Source organism: Oryza sativa, chromosome 7 (assembly GCF_034140825.1).
Source record: "Oryza sativa Japonica Group chromosome 7, ASM3414082v1".
NCBI lineage: Eukaryota > Viridiplantae > Streptophyta > Magnoliopsida > Poales > Poaceae > Oryza > Oryza sativa.
This window is the reverse complement of record NC_089041.1, coordinates 5,946,664-5,972,734: the sequence shown is the minus strand read 5'-3', so window position 1 is coordinate 5,972,734 and position 26,071 is coordinate 5,946,664. Positions and strand designations below refer to the sequence as shown.

The following is a 26,071-nucleotide window of genomic DNA, read 5'->3' as shown; positions in this document are numbered from 1 at the left end:
TACACATGCAGTAACGCTATATTGGAGGGAGGAGACCAATTTTCTTGAGAAGAGGGAGAAAGATCGGTTCTTGAGGAGGGGAATACGTAGATGCATCTTGAAGTTTAATCCTCCATATGCAGTAACACTATAACATCATGGTGGAAACGGTTTTAAAAAATAATACATATCTTGTGAGATATTGCTTTTCAAAGATTGACATTTTGAACTTTAGCCCTCCACATGCAGTAACAGAATGTGTAATTTACAGTAACAGGGGTATATACATGTAGTAACATGGTTTTACCAAATGTATAAAATTGTTCAAAACACTCCTACATCAATCAGACATCGCTCAAAGCCACCTACAGACTTTACCTATGGCCCACCTATTTGATCTTCATCTCGTAAAAATGACATAGTAACACTGCATTTATCATGCAGTAACATAGCTACTTGGAAGTGGTAACATGCACCTATTATGTAGTAACACTTCTACTTTTGTGTAGTAACAAGTATACGGTTAGCATGTGAGGCTTTAACTTATATATTTTTTGTTTCAATTCCTAGTTTATGTAGTAATACTATTCAAGAAATGCAAGACACTTTGTTACTGCAAAGCTTATTGTCTTTACTAAACTCTTGTAGTAACATTGTGATAGAACTGTAGTAACGTACAGTAGTAACAAGTAATGCTATTGTATTACTACTTGTGGAGAGTCAAATTTCAAAAAGAAAAGCTTTTAAGAACAATATCTCTGATGTCATGTATGGTTTTTTAAAATTGTTTGCACCATGATGCTAGAAAAAAAAGCTTATCAAAAGTAGATCCATCATGTCTATATTTCAACTATATTTGAGCGTTGTTACTGCACGTAAAACACAGTGTTACTACACGGTGACCGTCGTGTTACTACACAGCTTCGCGAGACGAGAGCTGAGAAGAGGTGGGTGGTGAGGGAAGTTAGTAGGAGGGTTTGACTGAGTTTTGACCGGCGGGAGGGGGTTTTGACCAGCGTTTGACCGAGGTGGGAGGTGGTTTTTGGGCCTTGGAAAGGAGGGGGAGGTAGGTGTGGCCTTTGAGAGGGAGGGGGTATAGAATAGTATTTATATATATATATATATATATATATATATATATATATATATATATATATATATATATATATATATATATATATATATATATATATATATATATATATATATATATATATATATATATATATATATATATATATAGAGAGAGAGAGAGAGATCTAAAACGTTTCAATCAAGGTAGCTGCATTCAACACCTAAATTGTGACACAAGTTGAATTTTAGCAAGAATTCTAGAACCACCTACAAACTCCATCGAACATACTTGATGAGTTGAGGGTTTCCCTGTAATAATAACTTTGTATTATTATATATTTTCATAAAATTATGTATTGTTAATTTCTTCTCCCACCAGTACGTGCGTAAAAAATTTATTGCTAGCTAATCATTAGCCCCATTTGCAATGATAGAATTCTAAAGGGGGAAAAATCATTCGATTTAAATAATAGAGAATTACCGATGTCATAGTTGTCCAAAACACGATTTTTCTTCCTACGTACGTGAAAGTAACTTAGTCACGAAGAATTTGAGAAAAATAATTTACACCGACGCAATCGCTTGCTCATCGACGACAACCTACAAGTAACAATATAACAAATAGTGAGGAAAGGAAAAATATAAAGCAGCATTCAATCAGTCAACACAGGTGTTCTAGCCATATATATGCAACCCATCAACATGGGGAATGCAACAATATATATAGCAGCCTAGCTAGTCTTCAAAATGATGAAGCCCACAGAAAATGCACACAAGCAAACAAACGATATCTCAAAATATAAAATCACCAGATATAAGACAGACGCTCCCATACCTGAATTTTTGTTTCTTGCAAGAAATCAATGCATGATATAACTGTAACACATCAAGTTGTCTGACCATATCATATATCATCATGCATGCACAGCCTAATTAAATCTTACACACAAAGAAACCAAAATTGGAGAAATCAAATTCCTCCTCTCCCAGGGGCAAAATAGGAAGAGAGATATTTCTTTTTGCAAGAAGAAGAAACAGTTACAAAATCTCATGGAAACTTACACCTGTCCCTTGGCCATTTTGATCACCATGTGATGTGAGTCCCCCCACTTACATTAATCTCATGCTAAAAAACAAACAGATAAATAAATAATTGCCATTGCCATGCTGCCACGTGTCATGGGACACGTCACCTCCTCTTCCTCTCCCGCGAGTATATAAACCCCTCGCTCCCCTCTCCTTCCTCCCGCCATCTATCTCCCTCTCTTTTGAGGAGGGCACCGCCATTTAGTTAATTAGTAGTTGTTAATTATCTTCACTAACCTTAATTACCCTCACGCAAAGCACTCTCTAATCCTCCTCGGCGCTCGCATAATCTTGTATCCCTCATCTCAGATTATCATCACCTCGCCGTGTTAGAAAAAAGGTACTATGTTTGGTTGATTTGTAATAATTTTCTTGGTTGGTGGTTTGGTTGATTTCTTGATTAGTGTGATGCTAATTGTTTTCGTTTGAAGGGAGTAAGTTCGTTTTATCGTCGGATTTGGTGAGAGTTCGCCGGAGTAGAAGAAGATGACGGTGACGCCGCAGATCACGGTGAGCGACGGGAGGCTGGCGGTGCGGGGGCGGACGGTGCTGACCGGCGTGCCGGAGAACGTGACGGCGGCGCACGCGTCCGGCGCCGGGCTCGTCGACGGCGCCTTCGTCGGCGCCGACGCCGGCGAGGCCAAGAGCCACCACGTCTTCACCTTCGGCACGCTCCGGTGAGCAATCTCACAGAATTAATTTCCCAAGATTTCTACAAATTTGTCTTCGCTGCATTTTTGAATTCACAGAATTTTAAAGAGTTTTTGGCATCTGAAATTTTGCAGGGAATGCCGGTTCATGTGCCTGTTCAGGTTCAAGCTGTGGTGGATGACGCAGAGGATGGGCTCCTCCGGCCGCGACGTCCCGCTCGAGACCCAGTTCATGCTCATCGAGGTCCCCGCCACCGCCGCCGGCGACGGCCACGACGGCGGCGGCGACGGCGAGCCGGTGTTCGTGGTGATGCTGCCGCTGCTGGAGGGGAAGTTCCGCGCGGCGCTGCAGGGAAACGACGACGACGAGCTCCAGATATGCATCGAGAGCGGTAAGTAGGTCTTAGGATACAAATTTGGATGAAATTTGTGTTTGAAAATTAAATTTAGACGAGTTTCGGTGAAATTTTCCAAAACTTTGGATGAAATTTGTAGTGATTTGGACGACGTTTTTGGGGCAGGGGATAAGGCGGTGCAGACAGAGCAGGGCGTGAACATGGTGTACATCCACGCTGGGACCAACCCCTTCGACACGATCACCCAAGCCATCAAGTATGAATTTCTCTCCGCTGTCCCCATCACTAAAATTCCTACTCGTACTACGTTTCAAATGAAATTTACACATCTGACACGTCTATAAATTCTAATTCTAATGTTTGAAATTTGAAAATGATGCAGGGCAGTGGAGAAGCGAATGCAGACGTTCCACCACAGGGACAAGAAGAAGGTAATACTACCAATTCCTTTTGAAATACAGTTCTTTCTTCTTTTTTTTTGAAATATTGAGAACCGATTTGATCATTTTTGTTTGTTTGATGGATCGATTTTCTGTTCATGTCACAGATGCCGTCCTTCTTGGATTGGTTCGGGTGGTGCACATGGGACGCGTTCTACACCGACGTCACCGCCGACGGCGTCAAGCAGGGCCTCCGCAGCCTCGCCAATGGCGGCGCGCCGCCGCGCTTCCTCATCATCGACGACGGCTGGCAGCAGATCGGCACCGAGGACGACGACACGGACGAACACCCCGCCGTCGCCGTCCAGGAGGGCGCCCAGTTCGCCAGCCGGCTCACCGGCATCAAGGAGAACGTCAAGTTCCAGAGCAAGAACGGCGGCGCCGGCGAGGACACGCCGGGGCTGAGGATGCTGGTGGAGGAGGTGAAGGGGGAGCACGGCGTCCGGCAGGTGTACGTGTGGCACGCCATGGCCGGGTACTGGGGCGGCGTGGCGCCGGCGCCGGCGATGGAGCGGTACGAGGCGGCGCTGGCGTACCCGGTGCAGTCGCCGGGGGTGACGGCGAACCAGCCGGACATCGTCATGGACTCCCTCTCCGTGCTCGGCCTGGGCCTCGTCCACCCGCGCAAGGTGCTCGACTTCTACGACGAGCTCCACGCCTACCTGGCGTCGTGCGGCGTCGACGGCGTGAAGGTGGACGTGCAGAACATCATCGAGACGCTCGGCGCCGGCCACGGCGGCCGCGTCGCGCTCACGCGCGCCTACAACCGCGCGCTCGAGGCGTCCGTGGCGCGGAGCTTCCCGGACAACGGCTGCATCTCCTGCATGTGCCACAACACCGACATGCTCTACAGCGCGCGCCAGACCGCCGTCGTCCGCGCCTCCGACGACTTCTACCCTCGCGACCCGGCGTCCCACACCATCCACGTCGCCTCCGTCGCCTACAACACCGTCTTCCTCGGCGAGTTCATGCAGCCCGACTGGGACATGTTCCATGTAAGCATCAACCCCTTCGTGTCCGACGCCGGCGCCATTTCTTCTTCTTGCTTCTTAGGTGTTCGATGTGTGGTTTTTGCAGAGCTTGCACCCGGCGGCGGAGTACCACGGCGCGGCGAGGGCGATCGGCGGGTGTCCGATCTACGTCAGCGACAAGCCGGGGAACCACAACTTCGATCTGCTCAGGAAGCTCGTCCTCCCCGACGGCTCCGTGCTCCGGGCGCGCCTCCCCGGCCGCCCCACCCGCGACTGCCTCTTCTCCGACCCGGCGCGCGACGGCGAGAGGTAACAAACAAAGATTTCGAAATTTGTGTGAAATGGTTTCGAATTTGGGTTAAAATTTGATGGAATTTTTTGTAGTTTGCTCAAGATATGGAACCTGAACAATTGCGGCGGCGTGGTCGGGGTGTTCAACTGCCAGGGCGCCGGGTGGTGCAGGGTGGCCAAGAAGACGCGCGTGCACGACGCGGCGCCCGGGACGCTCACCGGCGCCGTGCGCGCCGACGACGTCGACGCCATCGCGCAGGTCGCCGGCGGCGACGGCGGAGGCTGGGACGGGGAGGCCGTGGTGTACGCGCACCGGGCGCGTGAGCTGGTCCGGCTGCCGCGCGGCGCCGCGCTGCCGGTGACGCTCGGGGCGCTCGAGTACGAGGTGTTCCACGTCTGCCCCGTCCGCGCCATCGCCGCGGCGCCGGGCGGCGCCGCCGTCGCGTTCGCGCCCGTCGGGCTCCTCGACATGTTCAACGCCGGCGGCGCCGTCGAGGAGTGCGCCGTCGATGCCGCAGCCGCCGTGGCGCTCAGGGTGCGCGGTTGCGGCCGGTTCGGCGCCTACTTCTCGCGGAGGCCGGCGAGGTGCGCGCTCGACGGCGCCGACGTGGGGTTCACCTACGACGGCGACACGGGGCTCGTCGCCGTCGACCTGCCGGTGCCGGAGCAGGAGATGTACAGGTGGAACCTGGAGATTCACGTCTAGGATGCTGCTGCTGCCACGTGGCGGTGCGATCTTTGCCCTCTGGTGTTCGTGGCTGAGACATTCCCAGCCGTTGGATCATTGCCATTGATGGTTTGCAGCAGAGATGGACGGACCGATGGAGAGATTGTGATGTGCCCTCTTACGACTTGCAACGCGGTAGAGGGAGTATGCTTTGCTACATCTAAAATGAAAGAAGAAAATTATAGTATGCTTTTGTCATGTTATGGCTTGTAAAATGCAATAATATGATGTAATGCTATGGTTTATGTATTATTATTAGCTGATAAATAAAGGATGGTGCTCCTTAAAAATATATTTGCTTACTCGCCTGGGTACTTCGAGGTCTTGAAGCCCTCCAAATGATGGGCTCCTTTGGAACGGGGATTTCAAAAACACATGAAAAAACATAATGTAGGAATTTCATGCCATGGCAAATCCTATAGGAAATGAATCCTTAGGTTTTTACCAAAATTATTGTTTGGTATCAACATAGAAAAAGAATATAGAAATTGTGAGTCACAAGGAAGAGAAGACATGAGGTCTAGCTTCATGTTAGTTTTCCTCCCAAATTCCTGTAAAATGAGCTTATAGGAATTTCAAAGGATTTTATAGGAGGCATTCCTTTGTTCCAAAGGATCATGTAGTAATATTTTCTAATGGATTGCGACCCTCCATATTCCTACACTTCTCATTTGTTCCAAAGGAACCCGGACAGTTTTGTGTTTCTGCGGTGACAACAGGGGGTTGCAATCTCGTTTTAAAGTTGAAATGACCATCGACATAACAAATTTCACGAGATTCGATGAATTTCGACTTCACAAAGTGGGTACCAAGGAACCACACAAGGATGGCAAGATCTCAGACAGTGTACACCCTGGGATAGGAGCTATTGAGAAATTTGGAAGAACAAATCTTGATAATCCTTGTGTCAACTGGCACTCAAGACAACATTTCAGTGGCAAAAGAAAATCGCATTCAAGCACACTCCCATCTGAAACAATAACCATATCTCGTCTCTGAACTTCGAAGCCCCAGGTAAAGGGACAACAGTTCACATGCGCTTCCGAACTCACCGAATTGCTTATGTTGTTATGATTCTATTGACTATGAAAGTTTCAACAGCTCTTCATCAGGCAAGATTGAAAGAAAAGGGGGATGGTTGGAAGATTCTAGCAGCAGGAGTACAATTTCTTGTTATCAATGATAGTGGTCGTCAAAGGTGCTCTAGATTGCGCTACAAAAATATGGTTCTATGAACTTGGAACCCCCAACACTGGGTTTACAGCACAATCAGTGCATGGATCTAGCACACATCAGCCTCAGGTAACTCGTGCTCTCTCATGAGTTATCTATTTGTGGTACAGGTACACAAATGAGAAGATGAAGAAGGCTCCCATCTGCAACAAAGAGGGAAATTATATAAAGAGCTAGGTCATGACTTTTACAAACATATATGTAACTTTTACAAAAATCTTAGTAATTCCAGCCAAGGAAACAGGTATACAAATGAGAATATGAAGATGCTACCATCTACAGAAGTGACAATAACTATGTCCATCTAAAATGTAAGGTCAAGAAAAACTCATGTCTATTGAAATGTATCAAGTATATCTTACTGTTGAAAACGACGCAGCATAGTACGGATATGCCGAAGTTATGAATCTTTCATACTCATTATGCCTGTAAGGGCGCACTGGAATCTGCAGGAGAGAAACAAATGGTTGAATGCAGTTTTACAAAGGTCGATAATTATCGCAAAATGCATATGCTTTGTGTGAAGTTGTAAAAAAGGAAAGCATCGTGGAACCAACCTGCTTAGAAAGAGAGAGACCAGTATATCCAAGCCTCTGGTACTCAACTTTGAACTGGAAAACTCCATAAACATCTGGAACTTTGAAGGATGTTGAAAATACACCCTGTATTGGCATGAAATTTTATTTTAACAAACAGCAAGCTAAAAACAAACATTAATGCAATACTGACTCATAGTATCTCATACCTTCTTGTCAGTCGACAGTGTCTTCAGAACATAAGGGCTCATCATGTAAAACTGAACTTGAACATCATCAGCAACATACGGCTTCCAGCTGGTCCCAGACCATTCGTAGATCTCAACAGAGTATTCCTTCAGGGAATCATTTACATTAGCATGTTTAACTTCACAGTGCTCAATTGATATAACAGGCAAAGAGTTACCAAGTCATCATTGATGCGGTACATGCCAGGCTCATTTGTCTCCCCAACCTTGTTATGCTTGACATTCACTGCCTGAAAAGTGGGACATAGCAAGGTTATGACATCATTCTTATTTATAATTTCTGTTGTAGAAACAAACATATTCAAAACAAAGAAAAATGTGATAAAGGTAACATATAACCTTTAGATGGCCCCTCTCATGGAAGACCCATTTGCTTGTTTCTGTCACAAATTGTTCATTTCCAGCTTTCTCATGCCTGCACCAATATATGACAAATATATAAAGTTAATATCATTTCCATTTGATTGAGGATATCATACAACCATTTTTAACATACAAAGCATAATATGACAAACATTAATACAGTGACAAAAGTTACAATATGCTTTCAGTTTCAGGTATGTCTATTCAGAAATATGCAGCACTAAGATCTGCATATATTGAGCAATCAACCATCTCAAATACGGTAAGCACATATTTGCAAACTGTGTGCAATCTAAAAACATTAATAACTTGATGTTCAAGTAATAATGTGACAGGTCTCTTTTCTAATATAATCAGATCAGCCAATGTTTGCCTACACGTGTACATAGTCCATTCATTTGTCAAGAAAAGAATCCGCAAAATCTATACCAGAGGGAGCACGACTGCACGATTACTCCAGGCTTGACCAATCAGTCGTCTCAAATATGTTTTTTAAGTATGTCTATTCAGTTATAAGCACCACAAGTGTTTGAAAATCTAATCTCCAAAAGTTTCAAAAGTAATTAAGCTCACCTTATCTTGCTACCGGCCTTCTGAACACCAGATTTTAGGAACCTATTTTAAAAGACACTGAATAAGCAATCTTGTAAAATCAGAGGAAGCAACTTCGATTTAGCATACCTGTTGCTAAACAGATCGAGTGATCCAGATATCAAGACCCGAGCATTGTTTCTTGCCTGCAAAGGGACATATTAGGCTTCTTAAATTCATCGGAAAGCTACATACTGGTGATCACATAAAACTGATGAGATACAAATCTTTGCAGACCATTGGTCTAGCAGTCAATACTCAACAATGAACAACGGAATGATTACTGGCCAAGAAAACTGTTTCGCTTGTCCTTTCACTTTTAAGGAAATAAAGTAAGCAAAACCCATAAGCATCGACACCAGGTGGCTAACACTAATGTAAACTAAATTATTTGTTGGCCATAAAAGGAAGGGTTGTAGACTTATGCAGAACTTTACAGGAAACCATTTAACTGAAATGGATTGATCCATAAATATGGTTTAGTGTCTTATGTTAATATTTTGTCAAGGATAGAAGCACTAAACCAAATCTGAGCAACAAATTCCATAGCATCAAGCACATGAGACAAGCATAAATCCTGTACCTGCATAACAGAAACCAGTGATATAGCCGACCCTGTGAGAGATGGAGGGGAAGCCAACTTAGACTTTGGGTTTGCTGAGTATGCTGACGGAGAGGCGGATAAGACTTTCAGGACCTACATATATTTAAAGAAGGATAAATGAAAGATTATAGTTAAAACTTCCTATCCATAGTAACAAAATAGACTAATAGAGGCATGCAATTTTTTGGTAACAAAATAGAAATTAAATGACTTACCAAGCTGTTAGATGGATTAACCGCATGTCCAATTCCCCGAAATAATACAGGGGCCTAGTAAACAGGGAGAGTTATTAAAAGAAAGCACTACAAGTACACATTGTAAACAAAAAACAGAAAAGGTACCCACACATTGTGTCATAGGACAGCAGTGGAAAATGTGGTAGAAAGCTTTTTGAATTTAATTTGACAGGCACTCGTGGGCACAATGGACAGCAATGAAGGACCAAAATTGTTCCCATGACAGCCAAAATTCTACTGACTGCAAATACTGTAAATATTCTTGCTACTGAATAAATCCAAAACAGTACTCAGTCCATGACTCTCATGCTCATTATTCAAATATATCAATGGTGATCAGGATTTAGTCTCAACTCAGCTCCAACTACAGTTTATTACAAGAAAGTAATAAATATATAAAAAATTAAAGAGCAGAACGGTTGAAAGACATGAGTCTTTTTTGAAGTATTAGTACCAACCTCAATTTTCTTTGACCCCAGTATCACATCTGACTGGATGAGGTCATCACCAGCAATCAAAGTATGATCACCTTCAGCATCAGTGGCAGCATAATTAATGTGATCAATAACCATTGCCTCTGGATCCTGGCACCATCCATAAACACATGAGACTGAGGGAAACAGAGACAACGATTGATCAAATTAACAAGCTTTAGAACCACAGGTATATCTTACCTCATCAAAATCAACCCCACACTCTGTTGCAATGCCTCGGATAAGATCAGAGGCCGAAGAGTCTGCTGCCAGGATCATATCATGACCAGCATCGATGAATTCCAGAATTGAATTTTGGTCCACTGATCCTCCAAAACCTGCCAGTGAAAAGATACAAACATTAAGACTTCGCAGGACTGAGGCTAAACCAAAACTGAAGCATCACGAGCAGAGAGCAAAGCATTTGCAACTTAACCCACAGATTTAACCAGCCACAAAGGAGCAAAAATCAATTACTCTGTAGCACAGCAGAATTGAAACGAACTTGACTGTTACAACCAGAGCAATCAAATCAGAACACAAGTAAATAGCCCTTGCAGTGGTTGATACTGTTACAATCTCATTTTTCCACTAGAGCTAAACAACTAAGCATAACCTCTACAGAACCTTACTACCTAAATCCTTCCAGTTGGCGTAGAATTCAACACCCCAAAACCCAATGGATGGATTGAGCTACCCATCAGAGATCACAGAATTCCACTACTCCCAAAACACAGATCGGATCAGACGAACGACCTCTCTACTCTACGGATCTAACGCAAAAACCAACCCATAGCCACAGATCGGATCAAGCCCCATCCATCCACGAACTGAGTCACTGGATCTCATGAGCAGGGGGGGGATAATGAGGGAGAGAGCGTGGGGGAAAATTAATTACGCGGGGTGGAGGGGGCGAAGAGGACGAGGCCGTCGTAGAGGTACTGGCCGTAGCGGTGGAGTGAGAGCTTGGGGTCGTCGGCGAGGCGGAAGTCGAGATCGAACCCTCGCCCCTGGAGCGACGCGAAGAAGGCCGAGTGCGACGACCGCACCGCCAGGTCGTCCACGAGCACCAGCACCCGCCTCCCCCGCGGTCCCCCCTCGTCCGCCGCCGCGGCGGTGACGACGAGGAGGGCGAGGGCGACGGCGAGGGCGAGGTGGTGGTGGCGCGGCGCCGCCATTGCTGCGAGATCTCGCGGCGTGGGGAGGTTTTGTTTCGCGTGGGGTTTGGGAGAGGAGGCGACGACGACGAGGAGGACTTGAGGACGCTTGGAGGGGGGAGAGGGAGAGATCTGGGCCGTCCGATCGTGCGATCCGACGGCTTCCAATGGACTGGATCGAAGTGGCCGTGTGCAGTGTGGCTGTCTGGTCTAGGTGGTGATTGACAATCCGGCCCCACCGTCAGTGGTTGTTTTTGTTTGCATTTTCATCCTGAAGGTTTAAGGGTCTGTTCAGATTATGTCAAAATGAACATTTTCAAAATTTTGGTAAATTAGTAACATTGTCAAATTTTAGTAGAATGTGCTCGATTCAATATTATCAAAATTCCATAGACATTACCAAAATTTGGTAACAAACTAAATATAATTACATAGTTGACGATTTTACCAAATAATGGCATGGTTTGAAATAGTATCGATCTGAACAAGCCCTAAATCATCGTTCTTTTTGTTTTTTTATTATAATCTCGTGTGATTATTTATTGGATATTTTGCTTAAGCTCTTTCTTAGTACGTAGGATAAGACAATCTATCATGCCGTGAAATTCCAAATTGGAATTTGATAGTCACTTCTTACAGTGGAAAAATAGAGAGGATATTTTGCTGAATTTGAAATCAAATGATGAAATGTGAAAAAAGAGAAAGCCATCGTTAGAAGTTGTTTTTGTTTTCATTTTCATGAGATTAATTCATCCATTGTTCTTTTGATTTTTTTTATTAACTCGCGTGATTGTTTATTAGATATTTTGCTTAAGCTTTTAAATTTTGTTTCTTTGTACAAGAGAATCTATCATGCCAAGAAATTCCAAATTGAAATTTGATAGCAGTTTCGCGAAAACCGATTGGAATAGTAAGCCGGGGTTTAAACCAATAAAACCATTATAGATTCTTATGACTATTTCTGTACAGTATTTTTACAAAGGGAGGCATGTAGGTACCGTATCATATGAAGATAGGCTTAAGCTGTAGAACACCATATGATTTCCAATTCAACGTCAACTATTAGGGTCAGCTCAGCACCCAGAGCAATCTCAAAAAATTGTATTCTGAATAATGAGCATAATATCCAAACTGAATCTGTTGACAGTGGAATTTTCCAGTTAATCCGTTACAAAACTAGGAATTCGGTATTACTAACATAAATCACATCAGCATGGATTACACCATCTACTCTCTCTTTGCCTACCAAAGAACAAGTGGTCATGATAGCTGCAATTGCCTGCAAACAGTTACAGCAAAAACACCACTTTCTCTCCACATGGGTAATCACCAGGTCAAACTATCCACCTGAAGATGAATGCTTCATGTTGTAGCCTGAAGAAGCCCGAACCTGAATTTTCTTTGAGCTGCCAGACCAGAGCTTTAGTCGGAGCACAAGCGGTTTCTTCATACCAGCTCCTGATCCTTGAAGCTCGACAGTTTCGCATTCTCCCGGTCACGCTTGAACACAAGGTACAAGGGGCTGTAGAACAGGACGCAGACGCCGAAAGGAACAATCATCATTGTCAGAAGTCCCCTGGAGAGCGCATACGCTCCTTCTGCTGACCCGTTCGCAAGGTTCACAGTCTTGCTGTCATAGCCATATATCTTCTCGGTGACCAAGCCGACAGCGGGAGCTGCCAGCGAGGCGAATGAGCCCTCGAATGCACGGTCGAAGGCGTAGATCATGGTCCGGTGCTTGGGAGGGACTACCTCCGCAAACATGGGGTTGTTTGCAGAGGTGGCGCACCAGCTTATGGTGATGCCCATGAAGAAGAGGGTGACGGCGTAGGCGGACCAGTAATCAACCGACTGCGGGATGACCGTCAGGAGGATCCACGAGAAAGGGATGCCCATGAAGGCACTGAACTGAGCACACATGACACGTGCAGAATCTGGAAAGTGTCGCGAGAGGCGATCTGCTATCACCCCTCCAAGGAAAGCTCCAGTTGCGCACCCAATGGCAAACAGGCTATTCAATGCCGCCGAGCTGTTATTGTCAAAACCTAAGAGGATTTAAACATCTTGACGTCAAATTGAGGGCACTGTAATCATTTGAGTGTTCAAAATAATAATCAATTTGTCATCATACCGATGAGTTCAAACCACATTGTGAAGAAAACTATGGCAGTCCATGGCAATGATCCAATTATTCCTTGCAGGACGATGATCTGAAACGTCCGCACCTTCATTACAGATCTTGTTGCTACCAAAGAATCCCTCCATATAGAAGGAGGTGGAAGAACATCTTTGCTGGCCAAATGTAACCTGGGTGATGAAATACCAATTTATGCTGTCATACTGAAGTGCATATAGTATTGTTCACAGTTACCAGCTGCAGGTTTTAATTCTAATATTGTGCAGTAATTAGTTCAGGGATAAATCCATTGCACGCTTACCCAAAGCACAACGAATGCAAATTTACAATTGATGAGCTACGCACAACGAATGCAAATTTACAAATTTACAATGCAATCTACCCAAAGCAGACCATGAATCTAGAAAGGAAAAGCGATGTAAAATTCCAATAGAATCTGATCCATTGGATAAAAAACATAGGATGGCCCATTTATCCTAGTGTATCATAAAAAGAAATCATATTGTTAAGCTCATCTACAAAATAACCCTGTTCTGAAATGAAATTCGAAGCAGATTAAAATCACGCAAACAAAGAAAGCGTTATAATGATTTCATATCCTATATGACAAAATCATAATGATATGGAGATACTACTTGAGATGATTTCCATGTTACTGTATTGAACTCCAAAAGATCTGTTGAAGAATTTTATTCTTAAACCCTTTTTGTAAACCGGACTTGAGTGGTACTTTTTATCAATGATGTAACACAAGAAGATGATACGGAACGAATTAAATAACATAGATAAAAGTACCTCTCATAGTCATCGTCGTCAAGAAGATGATTACCAGGGATTTTTCTTGGGTCAGTCGCATATAAGTACACAAGAATGCCAATTATCAAACTGACGAGAGCAACCATAATAAATGCAACACGCCATCCTGCCAAACCCCAATAGTCATTTCCAGCCATGATTGTGGCTAGAATGCTACCACCTATACCACCTACTGCACCGATGAGGCTTAGTAAACCAAACCCTGCGCCACGTGTACCATCTTTGTAGCTGTCAGCGATGAACGACTGAAGTGCCGGTATTACAATAGCAAGTCCAAGGCCATTTACAGCTCTCCAGAATGCAACCTGCCGGAAATGCTGGCTAACTCCAACAGCCCCTGTTGATAAGGCCCAGAAGACAGTCCCTATTGCAAGCACTGTTGGGCGATCATAGTGAAGGGAGAGGATACCTGCCAAGGGAGATGCTATCGACTTCAGAAAGTTCATTAGAAATGTAAGGTATCCCAGATCAGCAGGACCAGCATTGAACGCTGCACTGACTTCCTTGTAAACTGCCGGAAGGAGATTCTCATCGGCACGCTCCATAATGGAAGCCAGATTGATGAGGATGAGAGATACAGAGAAACCAAAAATATTCTTTGCTCTGCAAGAAGGGAAAGACTAGAAACGGTTAATTCTATATTACGCAAGGTAAGTTTCCCTACAGTAGAAAATGTAATTGTGTGCCTCAATTTTCTCAACCTTCATTCGAACCATCTAATTTCCAACTGGATACAGCACAAGCATTGGAATGACATAGCCATGAGTCCATGACATTTGCATTTTGCAGTTTGAACTTTGAACTACAGATAGAATTTTGAAATTTAAGCTGCACAAACCTGATGTCTCTTGACATGAACCTAGAACATGGCACTAGAATTGAAGAGATTCAACAGAAATGGAGCTACTTTGCTGAGAACACGATGGTGGTCTGGCTTTTTTCCAAATGAGCAAGACATAGAAAAGTCCGACAGATCTAGCTCAAATATATCAAATTGTGTTTTTTTTTATAAAGGAAGCTTTTATTAATCTCAGACGATTACATCCAATTGTGTACAGAATTGCTTGTTAAGTTCATTTTACATGATATGGTTCCACATGTAACAACTTGTCAGAACCGTGAAGCAATCTTCTGTAAGATGGAATTAAGTCTTGTTTGTAACGGTGGAACCTAACAATGGAAAACCAGAACTTAAGAAGAAATCTGCTCCCATATTTTTTTCCATTCGAATGAAAGTGGGTATCCACTCAACACCCACCATATGCCACATAACCTAAGACCAAACACCATCTGAAGTGCGCGGCATATCCTCAACACCTTTTCTCTATCCAAATTGCGCCAGCAACTAGCTAGAGCTTGCCTTTTTTTTCATTGCCCACTAGCTGAGAAAAAGGTGAACGATAGTGGGGTGAATGTCAATGCCAAGTCCACTTGCAGTGGTACTTCATGCTGGCATCACCATGTTCCATGCCTACCGGTCAACGAAACACTGAAGCTTCTTCCAAGATCTTCCTGTGCCTTTTCCTCTCAGAAAAGATAAGGTGAAAAAGATTAAACTTGGTCACATCCATTCTTGTTCTTGGTTACCAATTCCTACTGCAGTCTAGCCACCGACGGCATTGCCCATACATGAAGCCATTAGCCATGGATCTGAATCAAAATTCTCACTAATCTTATCCTACTTGACCCGATATAAAAGACTAAAAGACGAAGCTTTGCTGCGATGCTTGCCGATGTAAGCACATGGCATATCACCCAAAAAGCATTTCTTGAGCTTCTTGTGCTCGATCTGGTACCAAATACCCATATATAACATCGAGAATCCTCGTTTGAGATACCAAATAGCCCGTATGTCTAAGAAATGCCAAAAAAAAACTAAAAAGAAAGAAAACAAAAGCCAAGCTATAAACAAATCCTTCTCATTTCCCATTTCTTGTTTTATCTGAATCAAAGCATCACCAAGATTCCACCACACCCCAGCTTCACGGAGCATTGCTCTCCCAACAAATTGGGGAAAAAAAAGAGGAGCATTGCATGGAGCATGCTGCACAAGAACTGCTTAAATGGACAAGAAATCCACAGCCACTGGAAGCAAGAATCATCAGGGGGGAGCTAACGGAGAAAGTAATGAGCATATGCACCTTGTGGTTGAAGACGGGGTGAGCGGGGAGCTGGGGGCGGAGCGTGCCCTGTGCCTCATAGCCATCGATTCGGCCGGAGCAGCGCCCCCTCCTTCCTCCTTGGGTGCTTGGCGCTTGCTCGCTCGGTCGATGCGCTGATCTGAGATGAATCGAGCTGAGCTGAGCAGAGAGAGAGAGAGAGGGGGGTGGAGAAGACGACGCAGGATAGCAGGAAGGAAGGACAGCACGAGCACGAGGTGACGGAGTGATGAGCTGAAAAGTGAGCGCATTGAAGATTTGGCCTTATTAAATCCATCTTTTTCTTTAAACACGCAAGTACACAGCTCGTACATGGCTTTTATTAGTTCAAACCACTTTTCTCCTCCTGAAATTAAGGGGAACGAATAAGGAGTTTTCAGGAATCTAGTTTAATTTTCTTCGCTAAGAGCAGGTACGATAACCTGGCAATAGCCATTACCGTAGGATTTTTAAATGACGTAGAAGATAAGAAGAGAGAGGAGAGGAGAGAGGGAACCAGCGGACGACTAATTTGTCGCTGGGCTGCTCGCGCTATCCGAGACTATGGGCCCGTCGTCCATAGATGGAGGAGCACCCCGCTCCTCCGGTTTCCGCCATGGCCGCTTCTTTTGCCAGTGTTCGCCGGACCGACGCTTTCGTCCATCGCGGTCATCTCCCTCACCCAGCCCAGTCGTCGCGTCTCCTATGTATGCCAGACGACCTCCCCGTCCACCCCCACAGTCGGCGTCGCTTGTGTCTGTTGAATATATCATTGCTCCCATCCACCACGGTCGGTAGCTTCTGCATCCGCCCCGACCTCCATCAGCTCTCGTCCATCCAAGCCTCCGACAGTGTCCTTCGGGTCGCCACCTCGAGAAACCTATTAATGAGCCTAGGCCTGTTGTAAGTCCAATTAGATTTTAATAAATTCAACCCAATTCATCTATATTGAATTAAAAATTGAATGGGCCATACATATTCAAAGGCCCAATAGGCCCAAACATTACAACAAAAATGCATATGGGCCATGCACATTCGAGAAGCCCATATATCAAACAAATTTAGCCCAGTTAAAATCCAATACAAAACCCAATTAATATCCATACATCTGATAGCGCAATACATGTTTACTCAGTACATGACCATATCCTATAATAGCAAAATAAGCAACCACAAGTCACTAACGAAAATAAATTGTCACTCGCCAAAACAGAAGTCACATGGCCAAATAGCCATTTACATTCGCTGACCAAACCAAGTCACGTGTCGAAATGACACCAATCAAAAGACAGCCATCTCCATCATGAATCAGCAAGTCGACATGAAGAGGATAGAGAAACCTGCATTGCATGATAAGTAGAAGAAATAATAGTAAATAAAACTTGTTACATATTGAGCGCAAATCAAACATGGTGCAAACAAGAGTCTACACAAGAAGTATCCTTACTCTTTGCACCTGGTTAGTTAAGAATGGAAGTTAACACCTCCAAGGCTCTCCAACACTTGTTTATCCTCAAGATAAAATATGTTCACCTATATAATTCACCTAATAGCACAGAAAACAAACGGCAAAACTCACTTCTAAGTAAATGTGTTTGCAGCTAGCTCATTTGACATACCTTTGAGAGTTTGCATGTGTGCAGCTTTTTCTTTGCAGAATTTATCATGTGTTGCTTGAAACTTGGTGTACTCGTTCTTCAGTAAACCTTCACACTACATCAAATACAAATGAAGCTGACATTAGCAAAAACTAAGAGGGGATTGTTACCAGATGAGCATCACTGCATTGGATACAGGTCAGTAACCTCCTTTGAAGTCTTTGATAGAACTTTCAGATAATTTTGCCTGCTAATGCAAATAAAAAACAGTTGTCAGAGTTCATAGTATATTTGAATGATGCACAGTAAACATTTCCAAGAATTAGCTTCATATTCGTGTTATCGGAATGAGTCAAAAACCACTTTAAATCTCACCACAGATGTACAACAAAAAGGAACTGCACTCATACAAGTAGAAGTTCACAGGCAAGTGAAATGAATTGGTCCTTCACCTTTCTTTCTCAAACTTGCCCTTGGCATCCTGTACGATAGTCTGAATTTCTGTTGCAACACTGAAAATTGAGCAGAACAGTTAGTCATGTAATCTAATAATGCACGTGGTAGATAACTTCAGAAACAGGCCACATTGATACACCACATTAATATTGTCATGTGGATATGAAAACCATGTTAGATGAAGCTATTTTTCCATATCACTGGTCTCAACTCATTTTCCATGCTTCGGGAGTGATTCAATTAGCGCACTCTATATGCCTCACGTCTGCTACCTTGAGTACAGCCTACGGGAGATCCAAGACTTGCACAGACTTCTACAGTCTAAAATCAGATTCAGGAGATAAGTAACATAAGCAGTTGGCGCACTTGCACATCCTACTGTATCACTGGTTCATAAAAGATAGACCTAAACAGTATCTGTTCACAATTCCACAGAAATTAAAGTGACGTGGACCAACTACTGATGGTCAACACAACAGAACTCATAACATATCATTGGTGTATAGAAACTTGAGCACAATTCTGCAGAAATTAAGCAAGTGTGGATCACTGATGTTCTGTGTGTACTAGCTTGTGTATCCTGGGACTGGTACATGTTGCACAGGTACAGTACTGTGGCCGCCGGACCCACGAGGTTTGGGGGCGCCACATAGGGTCATATATGTATCGAGGAAGAGCTACGTCGAAGAAGAGCTACGCCTCCTGCGCCGTCCCTTGTGTCTTCTCCTATGCCCCTTAGGTGTAGATCTCTTGTCATACTTAGCATCCACAAGTCTCTTGCCAACTAATCTTCCATCAAATTCAAACGATGTCTCAATGTCGGATATAGTGATGAATTCTTCCCGCCCCCGCTGCTCCTTACTCGGGTGGTCACTCCCCACCACCTTTTCTTGTCCCTGCTGCTGGTCACGCTGACGGCTCCTCTGCTGGTCACACTCCACACTCCTATGCTGGTCACGCTTCACACTCCTATGCCGGTCACGCTGGTGGCTCCTCTCCTGGTCACGCTCCACACTCCCCTCCTGGTCACGCTGGTGGCTCCTCTCCTGGTCACGCTCCACACTCCTCTCCTGGTCATGCTGGTGGCTCCTCTCCTGGTCACGCTGGTGGCTCCTCTGCTGGCCATGCCCAACCCTCCTACGCTTCTCCCCCCTCTCCTCGCACCAGTGCTGCTCACGGTCATCCACCTTCACCTTCTGATCGTTCCCAACCCTCCTGCGCTTCTCCCCCCTCGGGTGCCGCTCACCGTCATTCGCATTCATATCCTTCACAAAAATATTAATGTCGTCGTCGGCCTCCATAATCTCAAAAGCAACGACGGATGCCAAGGCGGATTTCTCCCTGAAAAAAAAACATATTAGAAACCAAGCATAGCAATCATAGGTAACATGTGCACCTAGCAAAACAGGAGAGTGTTGATAACTCAAATACTGAGGCCGTGACAACAAATAAAATGCATAATATGCATAACACTATCACCTCATGTCTGTATGCAAATGTTGACAGTGAGAATTGAAGACAGGAGGTGATGTTTTGCAGAATTCAATTGATGGTGCACCTTTAAAATCCAATCAATGGAGTGGATGAACAATTGACAGGAGTGACAAACTACCATAGTAAACAAATAAGCTAGGGACAGTACAGAGTACATTGTCATGGTTCAAGCAAAAATAAAAGCAAGTAGATATCTATACTCCTTTTAATAGGGAGTAGTGGCGGTGGTGAGAGGTGAATCTGCCACCACCCCCACCACCAACTCCCTACTTTTTTTTGGAATGAAAAAGAAGGGACCCTGCATGTCAACACTCCTACCACCGACTTCCTACTTTTTGTGGTAAGAAAAAATAGTGGGTTAATGATAAATTTCTTTAACTAGTCTTCTGCCCGTGCAACGCTACAGCGATATTTTATATACAAACTATATACAAATCAAAGAACTATACAGTATATGTTTTAGGAAGCAATGATAATAAGATAATTTAAATTCACACAAAAAAGAAATAATAGAGAATCATTATTGTCAATAAATTATATAGCATGTTGGACATTTGGAATCCATCCTAGTAATATATCATTTGGAATCCTGCATGTGAAATACATCATGTTTCTGTTTTGTTTTTTTTTTAAGTTGGGAAGAGAACATGTTTCTGAAATTGCTCATCTGCCCGAATGGCTCGATCTGGAAAAAAGAAAAGCAAGGTCCTCACAGCCCAGCATGTTTATAGTATGAACAGTTTCAATCAAATACACTCCATCAATTTTTCTACCCTGCTGCATCAACGAAGACATGGCAGAAGAGGAGGAACTGAAGGAGCCACTCACTTAGGCTAGGAGTTCAGATGGTGAATTCCCAGGACGATGGTGGTCCAGAGCCGTGTGCGGTTGGGGGATCAGCGGCGACGTAGTCGTGGATGACGGGCGGTGACTCGGTGAAGGCGGCGATGGAGGATCGGCGGGCGGCGTGGTCGTGGTCGTGGTCGTGGTCGTGGTCGACGGGGATCGGCAACGGAAGACGGGCGGCAACTCTTGGAGGCGCGACGGAGATCGGCGGCTGCGCGGAGGACGGGGATCGCGAGGAGCTAGGGTTTGCGAGAGAGAGAGAGAGGGGGGATCGGAGCCGGGACTGGGCGGCGGATTGGATCGACGGGAGAGAGGCGGCGGTGGGAGGGCAGACTGGGGCGGCGACGGGAGTCGATAGCGGCGATGCGATGCGGGAGAGGAAGCAGCGGATCTCGGAGGGAGGCACGGGAGAGAGAGAGAGGCGCGGATGCGGTGCGGGAGAGAGGGAGTTGCGGAAGGGAGAGGAGCGGATGCCGTCCGATGCGGGAGAGAGCGCGATCAAAGGGAGGTGCGGAGCCATCCGATCTAAGGTTGCGTTCCGAACAGTCTTCCCTACACGGGCAGGATATGCGCACGGAAAACGGAACGGTTCTCTAGTGTGTGATTAATTATTTGCTAATTTTTTAAAAAATGGATCAATATGATTTTTTTAAGTTACTTTCGTATAGAAACTTTTTTAAAAAAATATACCGTTTAGCAGTTTGAAAAGCGTGGGCGCGGAAGACGATGGGGTAACGCCGAACACAGCTGTATCCACAAATGAATTTGGATCGTTGGATGTGTCACACGATAAACAAATAAAACTATTTGTTGAATTATAAGGTAGGTAGATTAAACGGATGGGCAATATGCTAGTTAATGCAAATGGCACAAGACAAGTTATGTTGTGTGTCAAGGACAATAATACTTTTCTTTTCTTCGATACTTCGATCCAGACTTCAACAGTTTGTCACCATAAATTTACAGAAAGTTGATTTTGATATAAAAAAGACTACTGACAAGTTTTACAGCCATGCATAACTCATACAGAGTAGAAGGCAGCATTAGAAGGTAAACCATTTCCAGTAGATACAAGAACGCCCAGATATTGAGCATAATCCACTCCAAATTTGATAATCTAAACTTGCAAACTATACTTCAACCTAACCACATTTATCGGCTACATATGATCGAGCAGTGCCATTGTTTTTTTACCCTGAGGTGTCAAATGTCATAAAGCGTTATCTCCTACTCGGCATTAAGCCTGCTAATGGACTGGGTTAAATGGACTGGGTTCTAGTTTGGATTATCTTTGGTTGGGTGAAAATGGGTTGCTACTTCAAATGGATTGGATCGGTTTGGGTGACACAGAGAAGTGGATTGGTGCGCCCAGGATTTGATTCGGTGATTTCCGGTTGAAAATGGATTTAACCCATGGATGTATAGATGGCCAAAAGGCCCGCCTGGTACGGCCCGGCCCAGGCACGGCCCACCAGCCATCGGGCTGGCACGGCTCAACAAAGTGCCGGGCCATGCCGGCCCATGGGCTGCTCCTCTCGCCTAGGTCGGGCCGGCCCGAAGGCACGAGTGGCCCATCGTGCCTTTTTTTTAAATAAGTCTATTTTACTTCCCTCCTCTTTGGGTCGTGACATATATATATATATATATATATATATATATATATATATATATATATATATATATATATATATATATATATATATATATATATATATATATATATATATATATATATATATATATAGCTACATTAAGTCTATTTTCCCTCCCTCCTCTTTGGGCTGACATATATATAGCTAAAATAAGTCTATTTTACGTCTCTATTCTTTCGACCGTGGCATATAATATGTCTATTTTTACTCCCTATTGTTTATGTGTCGGGCTTGGCCTGTGGCCCATCATGCCTTGCCGGCCCGGTCCAACATGCCGGTGGAGGGGCCCAGGCACGGCCCCAACCCCCATCGGGTCGTGCCGTGCTTGGGCCGGGCCAAAATGTCGTGCCGTGGGCCGGGCCATCGGGCCTCGGGCCTCGGGCCTTTTGGCCATCTATACATGGATAGCAAGTGGATTCCTTTAATGGACTGAGTCTGACTACTTTCTGTCGTCCTCTGCCGCACCGCACATGACCTGGACTTGGCGGCTGCTGCTGGCGGAGAGGCCGCGCATGGCGCCACCTCATCCGTGGGAGCCGAGGGCCGAGGCAGCCGGTACGTGTGCAGTTGCATCTCTTCAAACTCCTCCCGCTTTGCCGCCTAGAGCTAGCCACTCTTGAGCCAACTGGGCTTCTCGCTGTTGTCCCACTGCTCCCACATGGGGACAGGGCCTCCTTGCCGTGGCCGGTGATGGCGCGCTGAGCCTGGACAACATCTACTATGGCGGGGACGGCGCCGCTGGGCATGTCCACCACATCTAACTGCAGGTGTGCGACATGTACGAGGGACCAGCTGCGCTGTCGGCCCGTCGCTCGCCGCCGTCGTCGAGGAGATGGTCGTGGCCGCTGCTGTTGTGGTGAGCTGGCTGGCCTCACGCTGCGCCTGCACCGACGTGACAGCAGCTGAGAACGGCGCCGGTGTCCTGTCCTCCGCCGCCGCCACGACGCCACAGCTACAGCCATGCAGCACATACTTTGTCCGGCTGCGTCGCCGCCAGCAAGGACGGCATGGCTAATGAAGGATCGAAGTGGATTTAAAGTGGGTTTAAATGGTTTGGAAGGTGGATTGACACCATAAAAAGAGGAATGGGTTGGTTCGGTTTGGACTGACGAGGAAAATGGATTGGTCTGGTTTGGATTTTATGGGATGGATAGTGGATTGGGATGGTTTGGATAGAATTGTTAGCTGTTGTGGATTGGATTCGATATGGGGTGGATCTTGCCCTACATTGGACTCTAGACCCTAGGCCATCACTCTGTTTATTGACCTTATGAACGAAACCTCCCCATGTTGCCAACCAAAAATTGGATCAAGCTACAGCAACATCAGAACAGAGTAAACTGCAAGAGAAGAATTACCACACGAGCTAACAGCAACGGAGCAACCCCATCCCCATGCCAAAATCCTTGTACATGCCCTTTCCCAAGACGAAAAAGAAAAATAAACCGTGCTGATGTGAAAACATCTGCACAACCCGGATTAGGATCCTCTGACGTGAAGTCAGAGGGACGTGGTGACTGACATGTGGGTCCCACCGCTCGTGGACCCACATGTCAGTGACCACGTCATGGGGCAGTTCACGTAAGAGGAACGGCTTCCGCACAACCCATATCCGCAGCACAGCAGAGCCGAGCAAGCCGGATTAGCCGTCCGTTCCAAGGATACACTGGGCATTTGATCGCATGGCTGGTTTACGAGATCCAGTGACATGCCGGCGGCGTCTACAGCAACCCCGCATACACACACGGGGATCAAATCATGGGAAGCGCAAGAGATATTGTGAACTGGGGGGAGGAGCGTCGGGAGAAGGGGGAACCAATCACCACGGAGGTCGGGAGAAGGGGGGAACCAATCACCGCACACACGCACCGTTTAGCAGCTTAATTGAGAAGCGTGCGCACCAGAAACAACAGAGTGGAGCCATGGAGGTTGGGAACCGGCCACCACAGACGAACTTAGCCTATGTGTGGTTAATGCTATTTCTATTTTCTCTCGTTAAGCTATGTCACTTCAATTGTTTCTAGCTCCTAGATGATTGATCTATGGTCCAAATTACTTCCTCCCTCCCTCCTATTCTTCTCTTATGAATTCATATCACTTTGATTTTATCTTTAGATAATTAATCTATGTTACCTTTCTTCTTTTCCTTCTCTCAATGAGTAATATCACATTAGTTTTGCATTCGAATGATCAATCTATATATGATTTAAATGTTATAAGCCACATTATCTTAGTTGTTTATAGATTTTTCTCAATAGTTAACAAATATGAAAATTATATAAAGTATATAAAATTATATCGTCTAGCTATCTTACATATTATTTTTATTATTATGTAACCCATGAGGTTTTAGCTACTTTTAATACTGAAGGAGTGCAAATCATCATAAGTTCATAACCACGCCACATGGACACTTGACAAGTTGGGTGGTTTAATTTAGGGCACGTTCTAATTAGCACATTGGGATTATAGCTAGGATTGTTGTACCACGCTTCCAAAGGTAAAGGCAAATTTTGCTACAGAACACCTAAATTTTGTGTAATTTGCTGATAGATATCGAAAAAACATATCACGGCTGAAAGACATATTAAAAAACTGGTAATTTGCTAGATGATACTTTCGGCTTAATTGGATTGATAAATTCTTAATAAAGACGAGAATGTCCCTAACACCACATGCTTCAAACATGATGTTAGAGTAAAATTTTAGAAAGTATGCAACTCTAAATTTGCCATCTCCCCAAGTATATCACTAGCATACATTATATTTCACCTTCGCTCCAGTCTCAGCCCAAAGGCTTTTGACACTAGGGGCATTCTTGTCTTTTTGAAAAAAAATTCCCTCCAATTGAGCCAAAAGTGTCCTCCAGCAAATTATCAGTTTTTTAGAGTGTCTTTCAGCCATGACACGTTTTTACAATGTCTACCAGTAAATTACACAATTTTTGAGTGTCCCGTAGCAAAATTTGCCGGTAAACCAAGCAAATCTCTCTGCATCAGCATTACCTACGTAACTTTTTCTAAGCTATTTTCAACTTTATAATGTATAAGTCATCTTATAAGTAATTTTGGCTAATCTATCATTTTAGCATGTGTTTGGTTGGGAGCATATCCCGGGATGCGATGGGATCATCCCATTTTTGCATATGTATGGTTGAGAAACTAGGAGGGATAGGATGGTTCCAAAAGAGAATATTCCTTCAATATTCGGGATAGCCTCATCCGAAAAAAAGTGGCGGACGAAGCCATCCCACCTCCGCACCCATGACTCGCGCCTCATGTGCGGTAACCCTTTCACCGCATCTCAATTTTCCCCTTCGTTCTTTTCTCCTCACGAGTCTGTTCCTAGGGTTAGCAGCGGGAGCAGTGCGCGAGGCGGCTGCGCGAGCGGGGGTGAGCCGGCGAGACAAGGCGGCGGGTGTAACGCCCCGATTTTCGTTCGGGAATAAAAATCAATTAATAATACATTTTCTAGAAATTAAATAAAAGTTAAATCAATTTAATCAAGTGAAATAATGGGAGAATTTGAAATTTTCCTTTAAAAATCATTGGCCGGGAATATTTTGTAATATTCTTTGTGCCCTAATGTACTCTCCGGAATTTTCCGTGAATTTTCGGAGCTCGAGAAATAGTTTTAATAGCACAAAGATCATTGCATCAATTAAAATAAAAAGAAAAAAAATAAAATCCTCCCTGCTCTCTTTGGGCCCCTTTCGGCCCAATTCCCCCCCCCCTCTCTCCCTCTCGGGCCGGCCTTCTCCCTCGGCCCGCTCGGCTCTCTCTCTCTCCCTCAAGTCTGTTTTGCCTCCCCAGCCGGCCTCTCCCTCCCTCTCTCTCCGACAGATGGGACCCGTGGACCCCACCTGTCATCCCCAACCTCAGGCCGGCAGCTGCCGTTGCTGCCATGGCCGCCCGAGCCG

At 44.8% G+C, this 26,071-nt stretch overlaps 3 protein-coding genes and 1 non-coding gene across 5 annotated transcripts; 1 reads left to right on the top strand and 3 right to left on the bottom strand.

The window, feature by feature from the left end:
• The first annotated feature begins 2,301 nt into the window (after window positions 1-2,301).
• LOC4342703 (probable galactinol--sucrose galactosyltransferase 2) lies at window positions 2,302-5,866 on the top strand. 2 transcript variants are annotated; one of them, XM_015791394.3, is made up of 8 exons: window positions 2,302-2,479; window positions 2,571-2,816; window positions 2,925-3,181; window positions 3,311-3,401; window positions 3,528-3,576; window positions 3,693-4,580; window positions 4,663-4,865; window positions 4,941-5,866. In XM_015791394.3, exons 2-8 carry the CDS (start codon window positions 2,626-2,628, stop codon window positions 5,551-5,553), a joined length of 2,292 nt encoding a protein of 763 aa, XP_015646880.1. In that variant the 5' UTR covers window positions 2,302-2,479; window positions 2,571-2,625; the 3' UTR covers window positions 5,554-5,866. The 2 variants fall into 2 exon arrangements, with proteins under 2 accessions (XP_015646880.1, XP_015646881.2); XM_015791395.3 differs by lacking the exon at window positions 2,302-2,479 and having other exon boundaries at window positions 3,285-3,401.
• A 475-nt stretch (window positions 5,867-6,341) lies between these two features.
• Window positions 6,342-11,088, bottom strand: LOC4342702 (dolichyl-diphosphooligosaccharide--protein glycosyltransferase 48 kDa subunit-like). Its single transcript, NM_001403033.1, has 13 exons — window positions 10,757-11,088; window positions 10,060-10,196; window positions 9,844-9,969; window positions 9,365-9,418; window positions 9,129-9,242; window positions 8,636-8,691; window positions 8,528-8,569; window positions 7,931-8,006; window positions 7,750-7,821; window positions 7,553-7,678; window positions 7,365-7,469; window positions 7,170-7,253; window positions 6,342-6,950 (listed from the first exon to the last, which is right to left on the bottom strand). Exons 1-13 carry the CDS (start codon window positions 11,034-11,036, stop codon window positions 6,903-6,905), a joined length of 1,320 nt encoding a protein of 439 aa, NP_001389962.1. The 5' UTR covers window positions 11,037-11,088; the 3' UTR covers window positions 6,342-6,902.
• Window positions 11,089-12,077: 989 nt separating this feature from the next.
• LOC4342701 (uncharacterized) lies at window positions 12,078-16,336 on the bottom strand. The gene is made up of 4 exons (XM_015789662.3): window positions 16,110-16,336; window positions 13,948-14,571; window positions 13,147-13,322; window positions 12,078-13,060 (listed from the first exon to the last, which is right to left on the bottom strand). Exons 1-4 carry the CDS (start codon window positions 16,172-16,174, stop codon window positions 12,462-12,464), a joined length of 1,464 nt encoding a protein of 487 aa, XP_015645148.3. The 5' UTR covers window positions 16,175-16,336; the 3' UTR covers window positions 12,078-12,461.
• A 773-nt stretch (window positions 16,337-17,109) lies between these two features.
• LOC9267197 (uncharacterized) lies at window positions 17,110-20,906 on the bottom strand. The gene is made up of 6 exons (XR_001547130.3): window positions 20,483-20,906; window positions 18,157-19,501; window positions 17,912-17,951; window positions 17,726-17,819; window positions 17,554-17,652; window positions 17,110-17,446 (listed from the first exon to the last, which is right to left on the bottom strand). It is a non-coding gene; the product is annotated as an uncharacterized protein (transcript).
• Between the last annotated feature and the right edge of the window lie 5,165 nt (window positions 20,907-26,071).